This window comes from Ambystoma mexicanum, chromosome 2q (assembly GCF_040938575.1).
Source record: "Ambystoma mexicanum isolate Mex_15411 chromosome 2q, UKY_AmexF1_1, whole genome shotgun sequence".
Taxonomy (NCBI): Eukaryota; Metazoa; Chordata; class Amphibia; order Caudata; family Ambystomatidae; genus Ambystoma; species Ambystoma mexicanum.
The window spans coordinates 369,693,478-369,719,549 of NC_090924.1; the positions used below are offsets into that span (position 1 = coordinate 369,693,478).

The 26,072-nt window shown below is 44.4% G+C and overlaps 1 protein-coding gene across 2 annotated transcripts in view; it reads left to right on the forward strand.

Annotated features, from left to right (window-relative positions):
• USP31 (ubiquitin specific peptidase 31) overlaps nucleotides 1-24,388 on the forward strand; it is an 821,813-nt gene extending 797,425 nt beyond the window's left edge. For both annotated transcript variants that reach the window (XM_069647404.1, XM_069647405.1), the window contains exon 16: nucleotides 9,170-24,388. In XM_069647404.1, the coding sequence (XP_069503505.1) occupies nucleotides 9,170-10,737 (1,568 nt within the window). In that variant the 3' untranslated portion in view covers nucleotides 10,738-24,388. The remainder of the gene's footprint in view (nucleotides 1-9,169) is intronic.
• The last annotated feature ends 1,684 nt before the right edge of the window (nucleotides 24,389-26,072 follow it).

The following is a 26,072-nucleotide window of genomic DNA, read 5'->3' on the forward strand; positions in this document are numbered from 1 at the left end:
AAGGGGTTCCGGATGTAGCCAAAATCATTGCTCATCCTGGGGTTCCAATCAGGCACAAGCTGCTCTAGGCGTCCAAAGAGGCCAGCATAAATCTTGCGGCCGGGGGAGGTCCTCCACTTCCAGAGGTGGAACAACACCTCCGTAACAGTGACAAACCGCTTCAAGTCCCCTCCCATGCCTCTCCAGTTGGAGGGTGTATTACACACTTCACCCCTGCGTGGGAGGGGATCACCTCGGACAAGTGGGCGCTATCAACAGTGGCGGGCGGTTATTGCATGGAGTTACTACAGCGACCCTCAAACCACCTGCTGCGTCAAAACTCCACCACGAAAGAGGAGCAATGCATCCTTCTAGAAGAGGTTGCAATGCTAATGCTCAAGTACGCCATCAAAATCATCCCGGCGAACCAGGTAACCTAGGGTATCTATTCAACCTACTTCCTTGTACCAAAGAAAGCTCTAACGATACGCACAGTATTGGACCTGTGCCCTCCAAACACCTATGTCAAGCCACAAAAATGTTGCACGACAACGCTACAGAAAGTAATCCCACTGTTAAAGTGGGGGGGGCAACTACATGGCAACCTTGGATATGAAATATGCCTATTTTCATATTTCATTGTTCCCAGCGCACAGAAGATTGTTTTGTTTCAAGATAGCAAACCAGCACTACTAATTTGAGGTGCTACCCTTGCGGACTAGCATCCGCTCCAAGGGTATTCACCAAGGTACTGGCAGTGGTGGCAGGGCACCTGCTCAGGGAGACGACTGGCTGATCACAGGGGAGTCACCCCAAATGAGCAGGCAAAATACACAAAGAACAATAAACCACCTTTTCCAATTGGGCTTCTCTATAAACAAGAAAAAATCAAGCCTTGTAACAAAACAAAACAGTTCCTAGGAGCTGTCATAAGTATTATTATTATTATAAACACAGAAGAGGGGCTGGTCTTTCCGTCCAAGGAAAGAATCCAAAACATGCTGCTGCAAATGCCTCTGTATCAAGCCGATCACCAGATAAGTGTATGCAAAGTTATGAGCTTGCTCGGCATGATGGGATCTTGCATTTACCTGGTCCCACACGCACGTTTGCACATGCGCCCGATGCAGGAGTGGTTGGCGAAACAGTGGTCTCAAGCAAACGGTCAGTGGGACGATCTAGTGGTCGTTTCGCCAACACTAGTACAAGCCCTTCGCTGGTGGACAAAGGAGAATCTGTTAAAGGGAAAACCCTTACACGATCAGGCGATGCAAGCGGTAGTTACAACAGACGCATCACTCTCTGGGTAGGGGGCACATCACCTTCATCTCACATCACATGGTCTGTGGACTCGCAACAGGCATAGAACCATATCGACCTGCTGTAACTTCTGGCGGTGTTCAAGGCGCTTCAAGAATTTGAAGCACAGCTTACAAATCAGTCGATAGAGAGCCTAACCGACTGTACAACACTGCAATGTTCTACATCATCACGCAGGGGTGCACACATTCTCCAAATCTGTCCAAGCTAGCACAGAAAATATGGAAATGTGTACTCAAACGGGGGAAGTTCCTAACTTCACAACATGTTCCAGGGGAACACCCTAGCAGACTCGCTTAGCAGAGATACACTACCAGAAGAACACAAATGGCGACTCAACACAAGCATCATAGATCACATCTTCTCACTGTGGGGTTACCCCACGCTAGACTTGTTAGCTACAAAAGAGAACAAGCAATGCCCAGACCTCGCATCCAGGTTTCACTAACCAGACTCCAAGGGGAACGCCCTATGGATGAATTGTTCAGGGAAATTTACCTATGCGTTTCCCCCCAAACTCCTCTAATGAACAGGGTGGTGAACAAGATTCACAGAGAACAGATGTTCATCCTGATAGTCCCATGTGGGCAAGACAACTATGGTATTCACATCTGTGCAAACTGGCGATGTGATCCCATCAAACTCCCGCGCCAGACCAATTTGCTAACCCAGCACGGGGGGGATAACACTACACCCTCAACCTCACTCAATGAACTTGGCAGCGTGGCTCCTGAAGTCATAGAGTTTGGACATCTAAGTCTACCACAAAGGTGTATGGATATATAATAGAGATGCAACGAGTGATTCAGGCCCTCCAGAATAGAAGTGAGTTACTGGAATTTTAGCAGGATGACCTGGAAAACAGGGCCCGAAGAAATAATCTGTGCATCCGTGGAGTGCCCTCGTCCATACAAGATAAAGACCTCCCAGAATACATAAGACATTTCTTTCAAACCCTACTCCCACAAATGTACCAGACCCAACTGATCCTTGACCTGACCCGTAGGCTACGCCCGAGACGGGGGGTGACTGCAGATTCTCCTCCAGACGTGATAACTAGGGTCCATTTTTATTCTATTAAAGAAGCACTTGCAGCGATTAGTCGCTCCAAAGACGAACTATCCTTCATATGCTCCCTGCTGCAGATCTACCAGGATCTCTCCCTGATGACCCTGCAAAAAAGAAGAGCTCTCAAGCCCCTGACCCTATTCCTGCAGAGCCAGAAGATCCGATACCGATGGCTATTCCCGACGGCCCTCCAATTCACCTACCAAGGGACCCAGCGCTCGATAAGTCACCTGGAAGACGCCGAATCTATTCTCCACCCGGCTTTTCTGAGATCTTCGCTCTCCCGCAGTCCGACCTCCACTCCCGATGACCCAAACCAGCCTCCCCGGAAGCAGGCTCAACCGGCTTGGTCAGAGAGGCCGAAAATAAGATCTACAAGAACCTCGGCTCAGAGGACCTGCCCGCTGAAGTATGAAAGACAATAAGAATGCCGCGGGACCCTTGCGGTCCATACCCCTACTCCAAGGTGTATGCCATCGTCCCACCCTTGGAGACGAACCCCGTTATGGTTGATGTCCCTAGCCCTGTTGGCTAGTGGGACAAAGACGGCCCTGTTGGCCAGGGGACCGCCGGAAAGGAAAAATCGGCCATTCCTAAAATGACAAGTTTACCCTCCCATTGGAGAGAACATAAAACGCGACCACTGGAGAACGACATCGAAATCAAGTCCACAGATGATGCCTGACCCCCACTGTCCCTCCCCTAAAAGGCGCCTCAGCCACTCGAAGAGCGTGAGACCCCACAACCACATCGGAAAGTGCGATTCCTGACGATCAATGTCAGAAGCTTGAATGCGCCGCAGAAGAGAAAATCCATCCTACAACGTAAGCAGAAAGAAGAGGCCTTGGTAATATTTCTCCAGGAAACCCACCTGATCCCAGCGGATTTCACTAGGCTCCGCAACAGACAATTCCCGTTACAGTTTCTGGCATTGAATGGCACCAAGAAAGGGGGAGCAGCAATACTCTTCGCCAAGGATCTCCGACCACAAATCCTAGACTCCTTACTCTGTCCAGAAGGCCGATTTGTAGTGATCAAATGCCGGCTATATGGCCAATTATACCCGCTAGTCTTGGTCTACGCCCCAAATGAAAAGCAGGAAGAGTCCTATACAACCCTAGAAGAAGCCTTGTCGCAATTTATAGGAGGCCAGAAAATAATAGGCAGGGACTTTAACAGGGTCCCAGACACAATTAGAGATAAATCTCACCCCCCGGCTCACAAAGATTATAGCATTGCGACGGCCCTACTCAAATGTTTCTGAACCCTAGATGTGGTGGATACATGGAGTGTTCTACACCCGGAGACCCGCGACTACTCATTCTATTCCTATGTACACAGAACCTACTCCTGCATTGATCTCCTGCTGGCTTCTCCCCAAGCGTTGGCCTTCATGGACGATGTAATCATTGGCCCTAGAATCCTATCGGATCATGCCCCAATCATACTTACGATGAGAGCCCATGACCCGGATCCGCCTCCAAAACGCAAGTGGTCGCCCTACGACCCAATCTTGGGTGACATGGCATTAAGGGAAAGTGACAGCGAAAGCTATCAAAGACTTCTTTAAGGAAAATAAAAATGAGGACACCTCACCGGCCACCACATGGGACGCAATGAAGGCAGTGGTGAGAGGGGTCTTGATCTCGCAAGGAGCAGTTTATCATAAAAAGAAGCGACAAATCCACCAGGCCCTACAAGACGAAGTAGAGAAAGCGGAAGCAATATGCAAAGCAAAGAACTGGACGCCTAAATCCCACCGGGCCCTTCAGGTAGCCCGGAAGAAGCTGTAAGCACACTATGCGGAAGGCACAGCCCAGATACTAGCCAGAACTAAACAAAGCTACTATGCTAGAGGAAACAAATTCCTGGTGGAGAAGCTGGCAAAGATCAGGAAGAGAAACCCAATTCTAGGCCTTCGTGACTCGCAAGGTAGAGTCCAATTTGCAGAGAGAGACAAACAGCATATCGCAGTGGCCCATCCCATCTCACAGACACGATGACGGCGTCCCCTAGATCGCTTAGAGACCAACAATCTTACCTCCGAGACGCAGCTCTTCCCCAGGTCTCCCAGGCGACCAGAGACGAACTAGAGACCCCGATCTCGAGTGAAGAAGTGGACAAAGCCATCAAGAGTCTCAAACCAAGAGCCCCAGGCCCGGACGGGTTGTCGACCCGCTTCTACAAAATCTTCTGCCCCCAGCTGGTGACCTCTTTGACGACTCTTTTCAACTCCTTCGCTAACTCTGGAACTACCCCATTGATGCAAGAGTCGATCACAGTCCTCACATTAAAACCAGGAAAGGACCCACGAGATATCAAGGCATATAGGCCAATCTCCCTATTAAATCTAGACGCCAACATATATTCAAAAGTCCTGGCCAACCGATTGGCGAAGGTGCTCCCAGACATTATCGACCCAGACCAGACAGGTTTTATTATGAACTGTTTTAAATGAACAGATCTGCCCCAGACAACATACGCAGAGTCCTGAACTTGGTTGAAATTGCACAGCGAGACTCGCGAAAATTGGCAGTGCTGGCTCTGGATGCGGCTAAGGCCTTCGATAAAGTAGACTGGTCCTTCCTCCGACTCACTTGAAAGTCCTTTCACTTCGGCCCCGCATTTCAGAAATTCATCCTGCTGAATTATCAATCCCCAAAAACCGTGCTCCGAGTCAATGGCTTCCTGTCTAATCCGATCCCAATGTCCTGTGGGACCAGGCAGGGATGTCCCCTATCCCCCCTGCTTTTCGCATTAATTATGGGACCCTTGACCCAACAAATTCGCCTTAACCCCAGAATTAAAGGCCTTCAAGTAGGCCCTACCCAACATAAAATAGCGTTATACGCGGATGATGTGATGCTAACCATAACAGACACCACCCAATCGCTGAGGTCTTCCCTGGCAGAAATTCACTCCTTCAGTAAAGTGTCAGGATTCGCTATAAACTTCAAGAAATCATCCGCCCTAGGGGTGAGACTGAATACGGAGGATAAAGTGTCCTTCAGAGCCCTCTGCACGATCCAACTGTCGGAAAAGGCGATACCCTACCTAGGAGTCCAGATCACAGCCCGTCCGGAAGACACCTATCGGGCGAACTTTCAACCGTTAATTAAGTCCCTGGAAGAAGACCTCGATCACTGGCGCCCACAGGAGATCTCACTACTGGCCCGTATAGTGGCGTGTAAGATGAACCTCCTCCCACGACTTCTTTATGCTTGCTCAGCCCTTCCTATTATGATCCCTAGGCCACCGCTTCAACGTCTCCAGAGGAAGGTGCTACATTTTATCTGGAAGGGTAAAAAGTCAAGGAACCCACTGAAAACGATTCTGACTAGTCCGAACCTAGGAGGCCTGGCAGTCCCGGATCTCCAGAAATATCAGATAGCGGCGCAATTAGCACGCACGCAAGCCTGGATCATTAGCTCGAACCGACCAAAATGGACAGAGATGGAACAATCCCGCTTACCCCTCCCCATCCGTTTCCTCTTGCATCTACTTCCCGCCTCAAGGAGAACATGGCCAGCCACTCTATCCTCCACCAAGCACACCCTGAAAGCCTGGGAATGGACACGTAAACATAGGGGCATCCCGAGAGACCTGGGCCCATCAGCCCCTGTCTTCCATAACCCGACGTTTTCACCAGGGGCGCACCCCGCGAATTTAAACAACTGGATCGCTGGGGGTCTCAGCTCCCTGGGTCAGCTCTTTGAGGGGAACCGCCCTCTCACCTTTGAACAATGTAAGAACGCCTTTAGCTTAATGGAAACAGACAGATTCTCATATGCGCAGCTACGACATTGGTGCTCCCATCCACCAATTCGCTTGGCAGCTACTCGAGAGTTGGACCCCATAGAGCTAACACTCGCAGACCCTCCACACCAAGGTCGAATCTCGACGATATACAAGCTATTGCAGACAAGCTCTCTCATTGCCAGAGCAACCTACATGACACAATGGGAAACGGACCTGGATCACTCAATAGAGGACCAGACGTGGATAGACATTTGGTCTCTTACCCGATCCTCTTCCTTCTGCATCACTAATCGAGAGTGTGCCCATGAATTACTCTTAAGATGGTACTACCCACCGCTCCGACTACACCACATTAACCAATCCTTAGACCCTCGATGTTGGCGCCAATGTGGCCTCCCGGGATCACTCATACGTATGTGGTGGTCATGCCCAGTGGTCACAAAGTTGTGTTCCCAAAGCACGCTGGCGATAGCGGACATAACGAAGCTCACGTTGCCCCTGGAGCCAGAATCAATCCTACTAGGAGCCCCGATCCCAGGCATATACCCAAGATATGGCAGACTGGCGGCCCTCCTAATTTAGCTACTGTTAGCTGCCAAGATCACGGTGGCACGAACATGGAAATCTCCGGAAGGCCCCCTGATGATCTTGTGGTGGCTAAAACTATGGGACATTTTCATAGCAGAGAAAATCACAGCGGCAAGCAGGGGCCTACTTCATCGCTTCACGAACATTTGGTCACCACTGATAGACTATGACGAGAGCTACCCGGCTCTAACATTCAAGCCGCTTGCGGTGTCAAACGCCTTATCCGCCAAGAGCACAGACATGGTACAGCGAGCGGAAGAGCGAGAGTTGGGTGAAGACTAAGAGTTAACGGGAGGAGGGTGGAGGGCTGGCTGAAAGAAAAGGGACTAATGGGCTTGATAAATTGCTAAGATTTGTTTGCTGTAATGTACGTTCTCCTGTGTGTCGAACAAAAATAAACACGTTTAAAAAAAAAAGGTGTATGGATATCCTCAAGTAGGCACGTAAACCAAACACCAGACAATGTTATTTTGACAAGTGGAAGCGATTTGTAATTTGGTGCCAGTCTAAACAAATAACCCCCATAGAATGTACTCCAACCCACATTCTCCAGTATATGCTTTACTTGCTAGACTCAGGGTTAGTATTTAACCCTATAAAGGTTCATCTGGCGGCTTTATCAGCTTACACCACCTCTCATAAGAAGGGATTGTGGTCGGAGGTTCCCGTCATTATAGCATTTATGGAGGGAGTAAAAAGACTCCACCCTCCTATTTCAAACCCTCTGCCAGGCTAGGATCTCAATGTAGTACTTGCAAAGCTCATGGGACCCCCCCCTTTGAGCCTATGCAGAAGTCGAGTCTTAAACACCTCATATGGTACTGCCTTCTTTGTGGCTATCACATCCATAAGACGAGTTAGTGAACTTCAAGCATTGTCAGTGCAAGACCCATTCTTTGTCATCCACAAGGAGAAACTTGTTTTACGAAAACAGCCTAGGTTTTCGCCTGAATTAATTTCCAAATTTCACGTAAACCAGTCCATTGAGCTACTGGCCTTCTTTCAGAACCCCACAAGCTCAGCTGAGAAAAAGCTCCATACACTAGATGTAAGGAGGGCGGTCAGTTACTATGGAAACAAAACCAGGCCACTCAGGAAAACTGACATCCTGTTTGTCTCCGTAGCACCAGGCAGAGAAGGAGACCACATTTCCAAGAATGCCATGTCCAGATGGATAGTCATATGCATACAGCTCTGTTACTATTTATCAAGCAAAATGCTGCCTTTACACCAAGAGCTCGCTCCACAAGGGGAACAGGAGCTACTTTGGCCTTCATCGCAAATGCCCCGCTGTACACCATTTGCAAAGCAGCTACATGGATCTCAGTACACACTTTCACTCAGCACTACTGCATTGACACTCATTCTAAAGCAGATACACAGGTGGGACAAGTGGTTCTAAAACATCAATTTGCCGCTGGACCTTCTCACAACCCACCACCTTCTCCTAACACTGCTTGCTAATCAATGCATAGGATGTGATCTAAGCAGAGTCCACAAGCCTCAGAAGGGATACATAACTCACCGTAATTGTATTTCTGATGCTTGTATCTGCTTAGAGGTTTACCTGAGCTTTATCTGATACGTATCTGCTTTAATACACCTGTACCTAAGCTACACAAAACAATCTGAGGGACCTCGATGCGTGAAGGACCATGGGTTCATTGGACGTCACACTAGGGATAGTATTACTGGCACGACCTGTCGACATCCTTTTTCGAGTTTCGAAAACAACAACTCTAATACTCTGCAGCTTCCACTAGACATCGGCCTATACATAGCATGCAAATCTAAGCAGATACTAGCATGAGGAATAGGATTATGGTGAGTAATGTATTATATATATATATTTGTCTGTGTGTGTGTTGAGATGTGTGATTTCTGAAGTAATCAGACTCATATGCCTTTACTTCACACAGAAATTGATTTTTTGAAGGTTCACCTGATTTTTGGTTCCTCAGCTGCTGAGCACGGGGTGGGGGGTGGGGAAGTGAGGTATTGGGAGGCGTATTGACGCTGCATATGCATAGCTGATGTCAAATCTGGAGTCGAGAAGTGACATGGTCTAGGTATGCAGAGGTCCAGGGGAGTATGCAAAGCTACAATACACACCTAGTCAGATTTTTCTGTGCTGCTGGTGCTGAGGACATGATCAAGATAAGGAATCTGCGGGAGAAGAATCCATAGAAGCAACATAACTGATGAGTAATTTTTCCCTTGCAGGCCTACCTTTTGAGATCTAATATCACATTGTTGAATGAGCATCCGCTATATCAAGACATTTCCATCCAATGGCCACTAAAGGATAATAACAAATACTTCGATGTTTAGACCTGTTCATCTTTAAAACACAGTGCTCTGACAGGTCTTACTTTAACCCATGCCCTTCAGACTTAAAGTTAAAGACATACCATTTGCATTTTTGTAACCATATTTTGTATTCTTTCTTCCTCAGGTGGATTTTCCACGCGCCCCTTTGTCCGAAGTGTTCAGCGCCAGAGTCTGTCCTGCAGGTCATCTGTCACAAGCCCTTTGGCAGCTAATGAAAACTGCTTTCGACCTTCATGGTCCCTATCTGCTAAGTTGCATATGCGCTCCAGCTCTCCCTCTCCTATCCACACTGCTGCATCCACATTGGCCAAAATCGGTGAAACAGTTGTTGATGATGACAAAGTCTCCACTTCCTGCTTTGGAAGTTTGCGGAATTTGTCGAGTAGTTACCTAGACCACAGTGACAGCAACAGACGGGATGCAAAGGGGCCTGCAAGAGCACCACTTGCAGTGATGGAACCAGTACTGCGCGATGATACAACTGGAAAGAAGCAGAGCCCTGCCCTCCTTGACCCACAGAGTAAATGCTCAGGGCAGCATGGCAGAAAAAGCCCCAAGATTGATCCTTTCGATAATAACAACCAAATTGCCTTTGTTGATCAGAGTGACTCTGTTGAGACCTCGCCAGTAAAGGATAGCAAGCCACACAGTGCAGCAAGCTTAGTAGGGCAGAAAGGGGATGCTGCCTCTACTAACCCACCTGCTGTGCTTAAGGAGCAGCATCAAGACAAAGGTTTGAAAAAAGTACGGACGCTTGGGACTGATGGAGGGGCTCCTGCTTCTCAGCCTTCTACCACCGTTCTGCCAAAGAAGTCACAAAAGATCTCAATTAGCAGAAGCAAAAATGAGTCTTCAAAAGGAATTACTAGACGCTCATCTGCTACATCGGCCACTGTGTCAGGAACACCGAAAAAAGGATCTTGCAAAGCTCAGGAGGCAGTGGCACCAGCTGTACAGTCCAAACAAAAACCATGCCCTGCCACATCCTCTCCCTCTGTATCTCTCAAGAAAACTGCTTCAGCAGCACCTCCTGTACGTGGCTGCTCTGGTCTGCCCTCATCTTCCACCATAAAAAACAAAACTAATGAGAAAACTCTAAGTCGGGAAAGCTCAAAAGTTAGTCTTGGGCCAGAGAAACCAGCAGCTCCTGGCACCCCCAAGGTTTCCAGTTCCCCCCAGACTCCACAACCTAAAGCTATTGATGGGAAACTGGCAAACACACAACTTAGAAGTTTATCCATGGCAAGCTTACGGTCCTCCACCACTAATGTGAAGCCTGCCCTCAAGAGAGATAGCAAATCCGAGGACAAGGGATTATCTTTCTTCAAATCTGCACTGCGGCAGAAGGAGACCCGCAGGTCTACTGATCTCGGCAAGACTACCATGTTGTCTAAGAAGACAGCTGGGGGGTCCAAGTCAGACAGCAAATCCTCAGTGGACGAGAAGTCTGAGAAATCCAAGTCAACGTCATGCTCAGAACAGTCCAGCATAAACCACGCTACAAAAGAGCGCCTATCTGTTAAAACTCTGACACCAACAAAACATTCTATATTAGGGTCACAGAAGTCAAAGTCTTCCCCATCTGATAGTGCACAACCAGTAGCCAATGGGAAAAGGAACTTTACCAAACCTTTGAAAAAGGCCCCTTCCAGCATCCACTCCTCTGTGCAGTCAGCCTCCAAAACTCAGTGATAATTTCGGTTTGGTGCTTTCAAAGACGGCACTACAGAAAAGCGATTGTAACTTATATTTATTTTGTTTGTTTCTGTGCCTACTTTATCAAGGCGATCCCAGCGTCCACCTTTTTTGCAGGTGCCCCTTTTCCAGTTTGATATCAAACCAAATAGTACATACATACACACAGACACAATGTAAGAATCCATTGTCCCTTTTCACACGGGAGGAGTTAAAAGTTCTTGGTTTTCAGACCGTCTGCTTTGTTTTGAAAATGCACGGCCTTTGCACCGAAAGCTGCTCACAGACGACCTTTTGTTTTGCGTCTTTGTGCATTTGTATGCAGTCAGTGGTAAAGAGAACAGGAGTTGGTCAAGTGTTAGCAGTGAATGATTGTTTCCTTTCTGCTCGAATTGCTTTTGGAAGAGCTGTACTTCCAAGTGTACAAATGAGGGGATCTGTTAGTAACTGGCAAAAACATTTTGGATGCGAAAGCAATCGGCTAGCACTGGGTATGTGTAGAGGTATGCCCTTGGTAAGGAAAGATACTGCAACTGTAGGCCATGCATGGAACGGGGAAAGAAGAGCAGAGGCTGTCGTTTTCAATCAAAGTGGTGGATGATGTTACATATGATGTTGCATAAATGGAACATTGGTACATGGAGCGGTGGTGGACATTGCAAGATAATGCTGGGGCCAACTCCACACACTTGGTGGAATGTGGTATAGTACAACAGAGTTCCTGGTCTCTGGCAGTAAAACGTAGAAAAGTGCCGGCATCATAAAATCGATCAGTTAGCCTTTTATAACTAATGGCTTATTAGAAACACACAAAGGGACGCAGGTGTTCTAAAGGGAAGTTACCCAGATGAATATGTTCTCAAAATGTTTTATTTGTTGGACTTCAGAATGAAAATGTAAGACTGAACTTTTCGAATCTATGGGACACAAGGAAGTTAAACTTTGGTCTTAAGCCAGTTAGACTTTTGTTGGCTGTTCATAGGTCAGTTATGGAATTGACGAGCACTGGAAGTAAAAACAGATGTCTAATGAATTCCCTCCTCCCACAGATTTCAAAGCTAAGGCGTCTGTAGCAGGTAAGACAAATCCATTAGTAGGAAGTTACCAAAAGTAAATATTGTGTTCTTTAGGACTATGTAGTCTCTGGCATAGACATTTTTAAAGGCTATGCAATACAGATCACAGATAACTACTATAGAAACAGTAAGACTGTACATTTCTTGACGCAGCCTGCTGGGCATCTGTGGCACTTTGGAAGGGAGGGAAGAACTCTGCAAGGAGAATTAAGTGTACAGGGGTGTGCCCAAGTTAGCCATCAGGCAGAGACCTGAAGGTGCCAGGGCAGGGCAGACTGTTAGTGATGACATTAAACTGTTTTGTTTCCTTCCTAAGAAACAAGCGTGCACTTTTATGCCATAATGGATCTTTTGTTTAGTCGTTATGACTTTATTCTTGGCATTCTCTGAATAATGCACCCTTTTTGATAATTGTGCCACGTTAGTGCACATATGCCAACAGGGTAAACACAAGTGCAATCCCACCATTCACGCATTAAATACATGCCAATAAGACACCAACCAATTTGCCAAATTAATCTTCATTCTGTTTGTTTGCATACCAAACACTGCATTTCCATATTCCTCCTTGCTGCCATTGCCTTTCTGGGGTTATTTGATCAGTGACAAGCTATTTAGCCATTGTTGTGCACAGTCCTAACGCAATAATGCATCTGTCACTATTTTGCTAACTTTTGGTCCTTTTTCTAGTATGAATTCATTTTTTAGCCAAAATCTCAAAAACGGAAGATCAGAATAATGTACAATATGTTGAAAGTTGTCAGATCCGGGTACATTTCAGGTCATACACACTGCAATTGTATTCCATTCTACGCGTTTCGATCCCAGCAACTCTATTTAGTGTGCCTCTTTTAATTAAGGAATGTGTTCATCTCACCGATTATGTTCTGAACTAATCCCAGGCTGGCCCACATCTTTTCTATTCCTGCAATAGGCACCATGCGCTGACAGACACCCAGCAGTGTCATGCGGTTTTTTCGATGTTGGAAGAAGACACTTCGTCACATGTGACATTGTGCCTCACATGTCAGTTACTTTTTGCTGTGCAGCACATTTGCTGAAATGGGAGTTGCTTTTTACAAATATTTATACTTTATTTTCCTCAGTATGTTGAACGTTCTCATGGCCTCTCTGATCAATTAATGGCTTTCAAGAACAACAGGAAACGTCCCCAGAGTTCGTCCTTGACAGACCGCCATAACCACAGCGTGTGTGATCTGAGGATCGATCATGCTTTTACATATGCACCTTGCAAAACCATAATGGATTTGAAGACAAAGGTTGCCAAAGTCACATGTCTGTATCACAATGCTGAAGCCATCAGTGTCATAAGGCTTTGGCAGTTTGAATTTAAAAAAATCATCACTCTTGTCTTCTCCGGCCCAAGGACATATCGGTGGTCCATTGATATGGGCCAGTTTGAAAAGAATAACTTTTCATGGTATTTGAGGACAGAAGACAAAGTGAGAGGAGTTAGGCAAGTGCTAGTCCAAGCGCAGAAGTGACTCATCTAAGTAGCACATGAGTGGTAAACTACACCAGTAACAAAAGCTGCACAATCTATCCTTCCTGATGCTTTCCTTGCTTTTGATCATTTCTGCTTGGGCGCCACCCTCGTTTTCTTTTTGAAGGAGCAGATTCTTTGCTCTTGGTGATGAAGTCCCCCACAGTGATCGCACCACATGCCGCTTCCTCATGCACTTTGATGACTATTCTTTTTGCGCTTTCTCGAAGCAGTGCTGGAAATCTGAGAAATAATCGAACCCTGTGACCTCCTCTCGCTTATGTCTCATTGGGAATTTATAAATATGGTACACCCATTGGCTTTTCATTCAGTCTGTTGCCACTTGTTTAGGAATAATTATTTATCTGCAAAAATACAGCAAACAATAGCATAGTCGCTTGTTTTGAGTTTGCAATACTCAATGTTTGACCTTTTGATGATGAGTTATACAAAAGGTTGGCAGGATGCAAACCTTCAACCATTAAACTACTAAAACTGCTCTTTTTTTTGTATTACCATTTTCCTATTGGTAAAACCCGTTTGTGTTTTTTTTAAGGCCAGAAAGGGCCAAGATCGGAAGCCAGAACGTCGGGTCTTCATACATGGCTATGGGAGTGTTTAGCTTCCAGGATTGTGGTTTTGTTTGTCCTTCATGCTGGACATTTCATTCAGGCCTCCTCCACTATGCTATATCTCATGGCAAAAGCTTCTGCAGCAAGCAGAATGCAGGCCTCCCTTATTAAGTAATTTGTTAAATACATATCGAGACATGCCAAATGTGACGGCATTGGCATTCATTCTACACCTGCGATTTCTCAGATTTGACAAGTTGTAGTTGCTCAGGCACTGTAGTCCAAATGCTGATGCCTCTGTTGGGAAACTGATTAATCTGTGACCCGTTATGGTTTTCAACCCTGGTCTATGAGAACTCATAGGCTCGGATACATTTTGCCCACCCACTGTCAGGGTAGGTTTGCACTGAGGAGACTGCAATTTCACTTAAGAGCTTGCATTTTCTCGCATCTCTGGAACAAAGCGAGAGTCTGTGTTGCAGTGCAGCTTCAACTGTGCATGGCGCATGCATTCCCATACCAGTGAAACTGCCTTTTCAAGACTGGGATGGTAAAAACCACTGAAAGGCATTTGAAGTAGCAGTGTTGATCCTGACCATGTTGAAAATTGTGCTGTCCCGCCAGTAGACCAAGCAGCCATCTGTCTTTTTCAAGACTGCAATCTAGCTATAATGTTGATACGTTTGGAAGGCCTAATCTATGTCTACATTCTAGGCTCCAGATATGTTTTCATCATTGAGCTACACTTCCCAGTAAATGGTTTTAACTCACAAATGATGCCGCCTGATCTCCAGTGATCACTCTCTCGCCTGATTTGCAATGGTGAGAGGTAGAGGAAGATCTCCAAATGGAGGAACCCTTCTGACACCTCTGGTCCCTGACACAGGTAGCTCATCTTATCAGCCTCTCCGTTCCTGAGAAGCTCACCTAGACACAATATCAAGTCCGTGTGCCCTGTAGTTACTGTGAAAGTCGCCTCTGTTTAAGATATGTTCTTCACATGACAGCAATAACCTTTCTGGTTGAACAATGGGAATATGTAGGTCTTTATATGGCCTGGGTGAGAATAGAGATTGAACATCCCTTCACTGTTAACATGGTCATATTTGTGTAGTTTGGGCCCTTTTAAGAGCAGTCTCATGTAGACCGACTCGCACCTACCTGGATCCCTGAAATTGCTGCTGCTTCCTCTCAGCGGCTTTGCAGCAACATGATATCAGTTGTAACACCGAAGCCTTTACCAGTGAGGTGAGGTGATGGGGCGCGGGGGTTTACGCTCACTTGGTGGCTGACAAAGTTTACCAGGAGTGTCTGCTCTTATAAGCTATCGCATGTGGCTTGTTTGGTGGAGTCTAGAAAGCACTGGTCATTAGAATGAGCTTTATATGTATGCACACTTTCCCTTTTGATAGCCTCAGCCATTGTGAAGCCAAGAGGTTTTAACATGACATAATCCTAGTGCACTGGGCAGAGCTTTTATTTATTTATTTACATTTTTATAGAGCGCTACACACCTTTGGGCCTCAGAGCGCACAAGTAAGAGAGACAACATTCAACAGTGGGTTTGGCAAATCACAGTGGGTGCATCAGAGGGAATAAGGCATGGAGGGGAGAGAGTAGTTAGTCCTCTGAGTTAAAGAGAAGAGTCTTGATAGTGTCTTAAATACTACAAAGAAGGAGAGGAATCTCATAGTCAAAGTGAGACAATTGTATTCCTGAGGGGCATGGATTTCAAAACTTGTACCTCTGAATTTTTTCAACCGAAATCGCGGTTGGTGCAATGTGTGGTTGTCGTTCGAGAACAAAACACTCTCATGGGCTGTTTAACAGAGAGCCTTTAAATCAAGTACCGAGGGGCTGCAAGGTTGTGAGCGACAGGATCTTATGTCAGATTCTCGGTTTGATTAGCTCGTTTAGGCTCCTTCTAAACTCAAACACGGTCACGCTTGGCCAGTCCGAATATTGATCTGACGGCACTATTCTGCATAGTCTGCAAACGGGCCAAGTTGGCTTGATAGGTTATTGTACCATTAGCTTCAAGCCATGCAAACCACCTGTCAATCTCAAGGTGCAGATACACGTGAGCTAGTTGTCGCATTATAAGTGAAGATTTCTTCCCATTCATGAAGATTAATAGTCACATTTTCCATGCTCAAAGGCTGTACATCTTCCTAAACTAACAATTGGACTAAATCTATTGATTTGCTGTTTATTTCATACAAAGACGGCAGATGTATTGTCTTGCTCCATTTCCAATGTTTTCTTTTTTGTCTTAAGCCAACAAATGCTGATTTGCCATATAATGCTATTGGCCTGACATAGCAACCACCTCTTTTTCAGAAGAGGGTCAGGTCACAGTTATTCTTGGAAATGCCTATTATGAAACCTTTATATTAAAAGGCTTCCATGCCAAGTTGGCCCTCATTAACACATCTACCAGTTTGGTGTCATCTTCCTATCCCCCTTGACATCCTTCCGAGGCATATTGGATACTGAGGTCAAACCAGAGGTGAGCATTGCGTTTGTTCCATTGCTTCCACTGGAGAGGTGAGGGTGATGGACTGCTTTCACAGATGATCATATCTAGAGGAATTGTGCATTGCTATTGAGAAGATCAAATTCCGTGTCAGTTTTAGCACACTCTACCAGGTACAAATATTTGCCAGTGTCTTGATACGTGAATTGAAGCTTATGGCGATGCCATTGACTGCTGTTTTCATAAGCATTGTTGTCCTCATTCTGAAACTAAATCTGGTTTTGCTGTTCTGTGCTGCATTTTCTCTGGAGGAGAAACATCATTTAACCTCCGTTACAAATTGATCTGGGCCTCCTGTGGGTATCATTTAAGTGCAGATTACGTTGAACAAAAACCTAATCTATGTAATTCTGTCTTTCGTCGTTATTCTCACTACTTGGTTTTTCCCAGAAAACAATATTCTAAAACCAAGCTAAATATAATCTTTGGGAAGGAAGCAATGATTACAAGAGTATAGCTTTCTGCAGAAATAGTTTTGATTCACAAAGCTTACCGATTATTCATTCCACTCCCTCAGAAAGGATTAATGTAATCTGTCTCAAAGGGCAAAATTAAACTAAAAGCCACAGGCATATATACACACCATATGAGGTGTCCTGCCATGCCCCATAGAATGTTCTAGACAGCAAGTAATTATGCAAGGTGGTATGCTTATCCTTAGAACCCTCCTCATCCCAGTTCCATCCATGGGGCTTCCATATTCTCCAGCCACCGTCTGTTTATTCCTTCAATTGTTCCACTTCTCAAACAATCCTATTTGCCTCTTGTAAATTCTATCCCTATTTTCCTGTAACACCACTATCCTTCCTTCTCTGACGCCTCTTGTATCCATTTCCCACAACATCTGCGCTATTGAACAAGCTATCTCTTTTCAATCATCCTGCGTTTCTGTTGCATGTTTCTAGCAACTCATTTCATCATGTAAACTTCTTTCAGTGTTCCGACAACATGCTAGTAAGTTCTTTTAAAATGAGTAAAACTAATTCCATTAAGATCAGGCCTGTCTTCTTATCACATTATCTCTCAATTAAGTTTGTCCTTAACATGGCTTCCAGCAGGATCTCTTTCCAGCACACTGGTTCATGCCACGTATTTCAATCCAGTATTATTTTCTAGAAAACTCTTCTGTCACACACTATCACCCACCCCTCAAGTATGACTGTCCTTGCCTGCAAACATTCTCCCAAATCTATTATTCCTTTAGTGTTGCCCGGCACATACCTCGCTGTGGAAATGTGATTCTTCGGCCACAACCGCTCCGCCCTGGTAAGAACCATTTTACTCCTTTCTCCAAAGCGCCGGTGTCGTCCTACCAAAACATAGCCTCACTGCTTACCTGGCAGATTAGAGTACTCCATCTAGGAAAAACACAATCTCAGGACTGTTAGTATCAAGTCCCAAGTGGTTTATCTGGAAGCAGTGAGTGGTGAATCATTGCAAAAACAAAATGACGACTAAATAGATCCAGTTAGTAATGAGTAGATGGCTATACAAAACATTGTTTTGCTGTTTTACTGGCAAAAGGATTACATTTCGTAGCCAACCTATATAAATGCCTATCTCATGGTAGACTACTGAGTTAAAGTGAGTTTAGAGATCAAGTGGTGACCAAAATCCTGTATGGCTTTAGTGATTTTAAGCTTGCTTGTTCCTAAAAACTGTAGCCGGGTTGGGGGTTGGAGCTAAAGCATTCCTGTTTTCCTAATTCAGATTCCACAAGACATAAAGTCGCTATGTTTTCATGGCATTGGTATAGCAGCACGGCTGGTAATTTTTTTAAGTGACCTGAATGTTCTTGCATGGCTGTATAGATTGTTGTTTCCTGGAATGTGCACGCTATTTTTAACTATGCAAATGACTGATTTGAAAATGCACTACCCTGTGTGAGTTTAGCCCTGTTTAAATGGGCATTTTTGTGAAATCTTGTTGGTGCTAAATATCTGTTTTTTCTCCACAATAAGGGGCATGCTTCGTTGGTTGCTAGATTTGCACACATTTCTATCTTTCGTCTTTCTGCACTTTTGGGTCAAGGGGATCATGTGATATTTGCACCATAAGCTACCGAAAGATCCTAGAATTTAGAGATTCCTGGCATGTGCAGGACAATAAATGTATTGTGGAGTTTTTCATTTTGCCCACATGCCTCCACATGTTAATTGCAAGTGGCAAACACTGGAGCGTTTTACTGTAGTCCACAATAACTCACTGGTTGGCTGCACAGAGGACCAATTCCAAACCCAGTTCGTTTGGATTACAATGTACACTGGATGATGTGGAACGTTGCTTCTGGTTTCCTGTCTGACGTGCATTTCCTTGACTCTTCCCTGAAACGCTATCTCATTAGCTTAGATGATGTCAACACCACATTTAACCTCCAGAAACGCAGTCTATAATTCTGGTGCAATATTTGTATTTGTAACTGTTCCAAATTTACTGGACCAGTTGTAAAAATGAACTTCGGGAGCCATACATAGGATATCGAAAGTTTGGAGCATGTTTGAAGATGATGCATAAATGCATTCAGTCTATATGCTGGTTATGTAGCTACTATGTGCTTCTGGGTATCTGTGTCGACTTATGTGAACAAAGTGGGATGTTTCTGTCAAAGTACCCTTTTGCTGTTTGCTTGGTGTGAATAATGATAGATTGGTAATATTTACGATGTGTACTTCCTTACGGAAAAGGAGGAGTGTCAAGGATCTTGTGACAGTGTTCTGGTGACCATCGCACTCCAACTTTTGGATGTTGGGTCTTGACTTTTGTGCCCCTCAGACAATTAAAGTTAAGATGCCAGATACACAGCAATGTTGTCATGACGAGGGAATCCTTACGACCACAAACTCTGAACATAGCATATTATAAAAGCACACTACCTCTCAACAGTATACCAATTTTCTTGAACGCAGTATTTTTCTCTGTGGGACACATTACTTTGTTAACATCTGTGATGCATTGTGCTGTCCCGCTTCTCCGAGCTTCCTGTTGTGTGCAAACTGCGAATAGGAATTCGTCAAAAACCCATTCTCAAATTCCACCTGCTTGTGTATCCTCATGCACAAACATTTCACACATCTTTTGTTGACAGCAATTTGATCTTAATTTTTGGTGAGAGCACATTCCGTATACTTCCCTTGATTTGGTGCAGTTTATGCAGTGTTCAGATCTATTTCACAGCCCAATAGTATTACCCCTTGTACCGTTTTTGCAAACCATTGCAATGTTATTCTTTAATGACCATATCCCTTTAATCTCTGAATTTTCTAACCTCAGTACGGTTGCCTGTATTTTCCTTCCCAAATTCTTCTTTGGAAGTATGACATGTCTTTTCCCACAAATGCATCCCTCCTCTCAGGAAGAACTGCCGTCCAGTCAAACAGGTAGTGTTTCTTAACCATGCGTGTTCCACTCCAATTACTGCTTGGATGCACAGATTAACATGCCCTTTCCTTTGAAGAGTATTGTGCTGCACTATTTTGTGAAATAGTTTCAACTATACCAGTTTGTTTTAGTGTACCTCAGTGAGACTGCCTTTTCTAGTGTTTGCATAGGCACCTATCTGGACAAACCCTTATATTGAACATCTATTTCCCCTCTGGCATGTGGCCTCATCCTGTTTCATGCTTGTTCATTCCATTAAGATGAGGATGAGATCTCTTGTAAAATGTGCTTGGATCTACAATAACTCTGTGGCTCAATCGCTCTCAACCATCATCTCACTGTAAAGCATCACTCATTTACAGGACCACACTCGAACCCATATCTCATGAAAGATGCCATCTCATTGTAGACCATGTCTCATTCCTGTGGATGTTCCACTCAAGGTCATGTCTCATTACAGTGCTTGAGTCAGTCAACCGCATCTCATTACAAGATTTGTCTTATAGCACAAACCTAATTTCCAGGAAAGCATTGCTGGACCATGCATTACTTCTGCGTTTGCCCCATTCTAGACAATCCCTCATTTCTTGGGGGCGTTGTTAGTCTAGACAATCTCATGGCAGATCTCTTGTAGAAAATATAGTATTCTTTTAAATGGTTCATGGCAATGCTGTCCAGTTGAGGACCAAATATTTTATTACCATGCCTTTTTTGTTTCTACTTTAAAGAGGGTTGATATAAATATCTTGTCCACATGTTTCAAATCTAATTTTTAGGGATCTTGCTTTATCTTTTATTTTAATATATGTTTCATGCCAGATGCTGTTGCGTACCGACATCTGTGTTGGGCTACACCCTATTCCTGTGCATCGCCCCACTTGAGAGGCATACACTTTTTCATTTCTAGTGATGTCTCGCTAAAAGCCATACCTCATTGTAGATTCTCGCTCTGATTCATTTTATTCATAGTAATAGCTCCTCTGTACAGTGGATTAGCTTCAGTCTTTCTAAATTCATTTAATCCCTGCAAGCATGACACCTGTATCACTTCCATTTCATTCCAACAAGCACTGCATCTTTACACCTGTCCTCTCTGCCAGAGGACCACTCAGCTGTCCAATGTTAACAGAGTTCTCCCTCTCAATGTTTCTTGCTCGATGGTTCTTTTCTGACACCCCACATATCCTCTCTTCCTAAGGGAGACGTGCTTCTTGTGTGTGTTAGGGTGACATGTTTTAGGGAAAAAAAGGCTGTAAAAAGATGCTGCTGTTAGATGTTGGCAGTACCTGGTTCTGCTGCCCTCCTATGCTTGGTGTGTTCTTCTTAATGAGGCAGGACCTAGTTAAGAAATGTTTTGTACATATACAGTAGTCTCATTGTTTAAAGCATTTTTAAAAATGTTAACGACCTTTTTGGATAGACTAATGCTGCTTTTAAAGTTCTTGTTTATAGATGTATATATTTTAGAAGAAATGCAGAATTGAGGACTAATCCATCTGGATTTCTGTTGTAAATAGTCACCAAAAGACCTGCCATGTTCTGAGACATGAAAAGAATTCTGAAAATGTTGTCTCCCATATTTGTGCAATCGTGTTGTGGTTCTAATTGTTGCCGTCCACTCATATTTAGCACAGGGCCACAAGGGGGTGCATTAATGCTACTAACTCAATTTTCAGAGGGCAGAGCTGAGGTTTGATGCATGCATTAAACTGGTATATCAAATCCCTCTTCCTCCAGACTCTTGTTGTGAATGTATTGTAGGACAAGCTACCATGAAGATTATGGCAGATCACAACAAGAAGAGTTCAGCATAAATATACGGCCGCAGGCTCCACCTTTCACACACCTGCTATCTCTCAGCACCTCATTCCTTTTGATCCATTGCTAATGGTCTGGAAGTCACTGTCCGTGCTTATATTGTGCACTACTAGCTTTTAGGCACCGCTCATGGTTCCAGCAACTTCTGCTTATTGGCGTTGGATGGTGCCATTTGTCTGTCCAATTTTTCTGAAACTCACTTGCGTTGTGGTTGTCTTCAATGCCTTTAAGTCTCTGAACAGGCTTCTCTGAAGTCCAGCCAGTTTTGCTGCTTCATGGCATCTCAGAGCCTTCACAGTTCAGTCAGAAAAAAATGTTCGATACAGAAACGATAGCCAAAGCCTTAATTGATTCACCATACTAGGTGGTTTGATCTTTGGGGACAATTTGTCCCGCCTATTGGTAAAAGGATAACTTTTGTCTGATTCTGGTTGATGTGAGAAGCTCCAATTCTAAAAGGGGCAGCCCTGAGCTACAATTAAGTCTTAGGTCTATTGGGTTCCACATCGCAGTGCTTCACAAGTATAGCTCGACCACAACGTGTTGAGATTAATCTGTGGGGCCTAAATGTTCCAGCTTGCACCTGAAGAAGCCGAACATCAAAGCCTGTCTGATGTACCCACCGATAGGTCTGCGACAAAGGAATTGCTGAGGTGAATCCGACACCTAGGGAGCCCAGCATGGCTGCCACCACAAATCCCCTAATTTCCGGGATACAAAAAAGGAATGCCACCATGCTGTCTATCTGATTGTTTTCTCCTTTATGGGGAGCATGTTGAGGTGCAACAAGAGTGAATTCTGTACCTCGAATAAAAGAAAGGGTCCAATGCTTTATGCTCGCAGCTGTCTTTTCTGGTTTTGAGTCTCTGGTAGCCACGACCATATACTGAGCCCTATTAATCATGTCCTCTTTTCAAACGGCTTTGAGTTGGTAAGAGTTCTGTCATAAAATATGGCCAATTATCAGAGTCCTTTCCTCGCAGATAATACAGGTGTATTGCAGAGCCTTATTTGCTTTTGTTGTGTCGAGGGCTATACTTGAGCGTGTGTTTGAAGGTACACCGTCTGAAAAGATTAGCTCAATTTTGTCAGCACATAGGTCAAACTTAGGGAATTATTATTACTTCATTACTCTTTGGGGAATTTATCCTCATCTGCCTGAGGACTGAGTCTAGGGCTTCACCTACCAAAACACACTTTTAGTTATTGCTTACAGGGATGAGCAAATGGGAGTGTTTTGGAAGGTGTCCTTTCACTGTAGTCTACTACCAAGACACCTTAGGTACCCTCCTCCTCATGATGCAAGGACAGATCAAGGTCCATGCACAGGTTCCGTGGCTTCTCCAACTTAAGCAACTGGCACAAAGGGGAGAGATGTTTAATCGCAAATTGAATGCCCTTCAGTGACAATTTCTCACCCGAAAAGGATCCACACTTGTGGTGTGAGGGCTAAAAGGACTTCTTTACTTTTCCAGTGTCTGGTATATCCCTCCTGTTGTCATCAATACAGTAGCCATTTTTCCTACCCCTTGTGCATTTCAAGCACCAATCTACAGTTGAAAGAAGTAAATAAGATGGTTAGTTTAGTAATTCCCTACTAAAATGTTTTTTTTTTTTAAGTTTGAGGTTTAGATCTGCAATTTTCATGCTATATCGCAATTGTTCATGCTATTAAATTATAAAATCATAACAGGAGTCTGAAGGAGGGGTTACTGGATATACAAGGAAATGCACGTTTCTCAGCATAGTGACCTTTGTGCTGGTATTCCTAAGTCACACTTCCGTAAGAATGATTCTGCCAAACATGCCTTTATTTGGTTATCGGTTTTGTAGGGTTCATTTGCCAAGAGCCTGGTGGAAGGGTGGCTGAAGATAACCGGTGCGAGAGTCGCTACTGTGAGTAACATGCGCTTATTAAACTCGCAGTTTGAACTTCTGGATGTTTCACTGCTCGGTTACTCTTATGTGGACTTTGCCAGTTACATTAATGTACCCTGGTCTTTCTCAGTTATTTGATCATACTAAAGTGTGTTCTTGCATACTTATGTGTTCCAACAATGTGCTGGTGTAGATGAGGAATTAGGACAAGAGCACTGACTTCACCTTATGTTGTACTTTGGAACTTTTGGAGAGGATTGTTACTAAAATAACCGCTCAGAAAGTATGATGCACCAATTTAAAAAGTTTTTGAAATACATTATCACAACATGACAATGCTGCTACTTGTCATACATTTACTGAACTTCTACAATTTTGATTGGTAGGTCAGCCAGCTGTGCTGTCCTGATGTGCCTCACCATTGATTAAAACAGTCAGTCACCATCCCAGAGCAAGAATCACGTTGTCTGGACTTGGCCTACCTGCATTAACACTGGAATTTGTAGGCCTTCTGCCAAGTTGCATGTTCTAGCACTGTAGACCGGTGGATCCACACCCACCTTTCGTATTTTATCCCCTTTGTGTTGAAATGTTTTTGAGCCATGCAGCCAAATGGAAAGCTGGTGAGACTTCTCGGGCCAAGTGCCATTGTAGTGTAACGTTTGCAATGATACCTGGTCCATGCATGAGATGGGAAAGCAGCTTGCCATTGTTTATTTTTTATGTTTTCTCAATTCAAGTGTATGCACTTTTAATATTCAGAATTTATATTTTTATGTTCAAGAATGCTTCTGGGGAAAAATGTCCCCTTTGGATACTTCTAGTTGGAAATAGTATGCTGACAAACGTGTACAAAGTAATTAAAGACATGCTGTTTACCAGATGATCTTTTTGCCAGTGACCCTTTTTGTGTACCTTGTAATGCCTTTGTCTTGGCGCCATAAAGTGGCTGGGTGTGAAAACTGCTTCTCATAGGTGCCTAGCCCAATAAAAACATGCATGTGTACAGTTGCCCCATACTCAATGGCCCTTGCCAGCTCAGTGTCATTGTAGATCATTATTTGCTTCACTCATGCTCTAGTGTGCATGGCGCCACAGCTTTTCCCCCAGCTTTACTTTGCTCTTTTTAGGTTTTGAGATCCAGTAGAGCAAACGCTATTATTTCCTTCTTTGTTTCTGGCATTGGAATTTTCTGAAGGGTGAACTTTGTGTGTGTGTGTGACTTATTTGAAATAGGGTGCCTCTCTTGTCAGTGCAATGTAGTTCAAGATGTCTGAGGCTTAACAGAACAGTTTTATTCTATGCTTTTTTTTTTAGTGTACCCGTTTTGTGTTAACAGATTTAATGAGTATTACTTGTAATGGTGTATATTGCTGGCATGATTGTTGTGACATTTGAAGGTGAACTTGACATATGAGTGTTAATGTTAAAAAATAGATTTCTCCAATGCTTGTTTTTTTTCCTCACAGCTTTTCTTCAGTTTCACGAGACCTTTCCACAGAGTATTCCTAACATCTGGAGTGCATGTGAAACCTGGTCTGACAAGTACTGTGTTTTTCAACCCCTTAATTCCATAAAGCCTGATGAACTCTAATTCGTGTCAGGGCAAGGGAGGGGAGATCCTGCTTGCAACAAGACCCTTTTGAGAGCAGCCATTATTTTATTAAAAACTGTTAGGTTCTGGTATTCTGCTCCCTCTATCAAACATTTAACTGTTTGGGGTCGAACCTGTCTTCCCTTCTGAGTCCCCTGAGCGCCAAAGGTCGTTTGGCCCAGGTGGGTCTGATGGATAACACCCGGATTTTGGGCAAGCCGTCTCCTGTGGGCATATGTCTTTGTATTCCCAATAAAGGAGCCCCTCCTTGTGTGCCTTTCAAAGTGCTTGTAGTCCGATATGGTTCTCTCTGAAGCAATGGCTGGAGAGGTCGCTCTACATTTCGGCTCCAAAATTCCCAGCCAGTCAAATAAAAAGTGCCAGTTCCGCCTTTCCAGAAAGAGGCACTAAATCTGTTCCTTCCTTCTCCCAGTTGGCACTTCGAAGAGGAGTCAGTCTGCCTGGTCTGGAAATCTCCTCTGAGTAATTTGTATGGCATTGGTCTATAAAGTGCTCTGGCTTTGCCCCTCCTTAATCCTCGACAATGGGGATTGGTGTACAGGAGCTTCACCAACTGACAGAAATGTAATTTGGACATCCCTATAGCCACACATGTCTACGTTCATTTTAAGAATCCTAGCACTGTGTGTCAACCAGGTCCTAGCACCAATATTGGCAGAATTATTTCAGACTCCTTTCTTTCAGCATTTGGCAATCAGCTGAAGGGGAGGTAGAATACAGTACCATAATACCTCTGAAGTCGGAATTATCATATCTGGACCCCCTACCTTGGCCTACTCCCTTATAATATCCACTGTTTAAATATTAATTGCACACAAACACATCATAATTAAGGTTAGGACGAATTGTCTGTGTACAAAGACAAAGCACTCGGGGCACACAATAAGGTTACCATCCGAAATTATTTTCAGGAGAATGACTTAAAGGGGGTGGACTGTAGGATGGTGTGGGATGC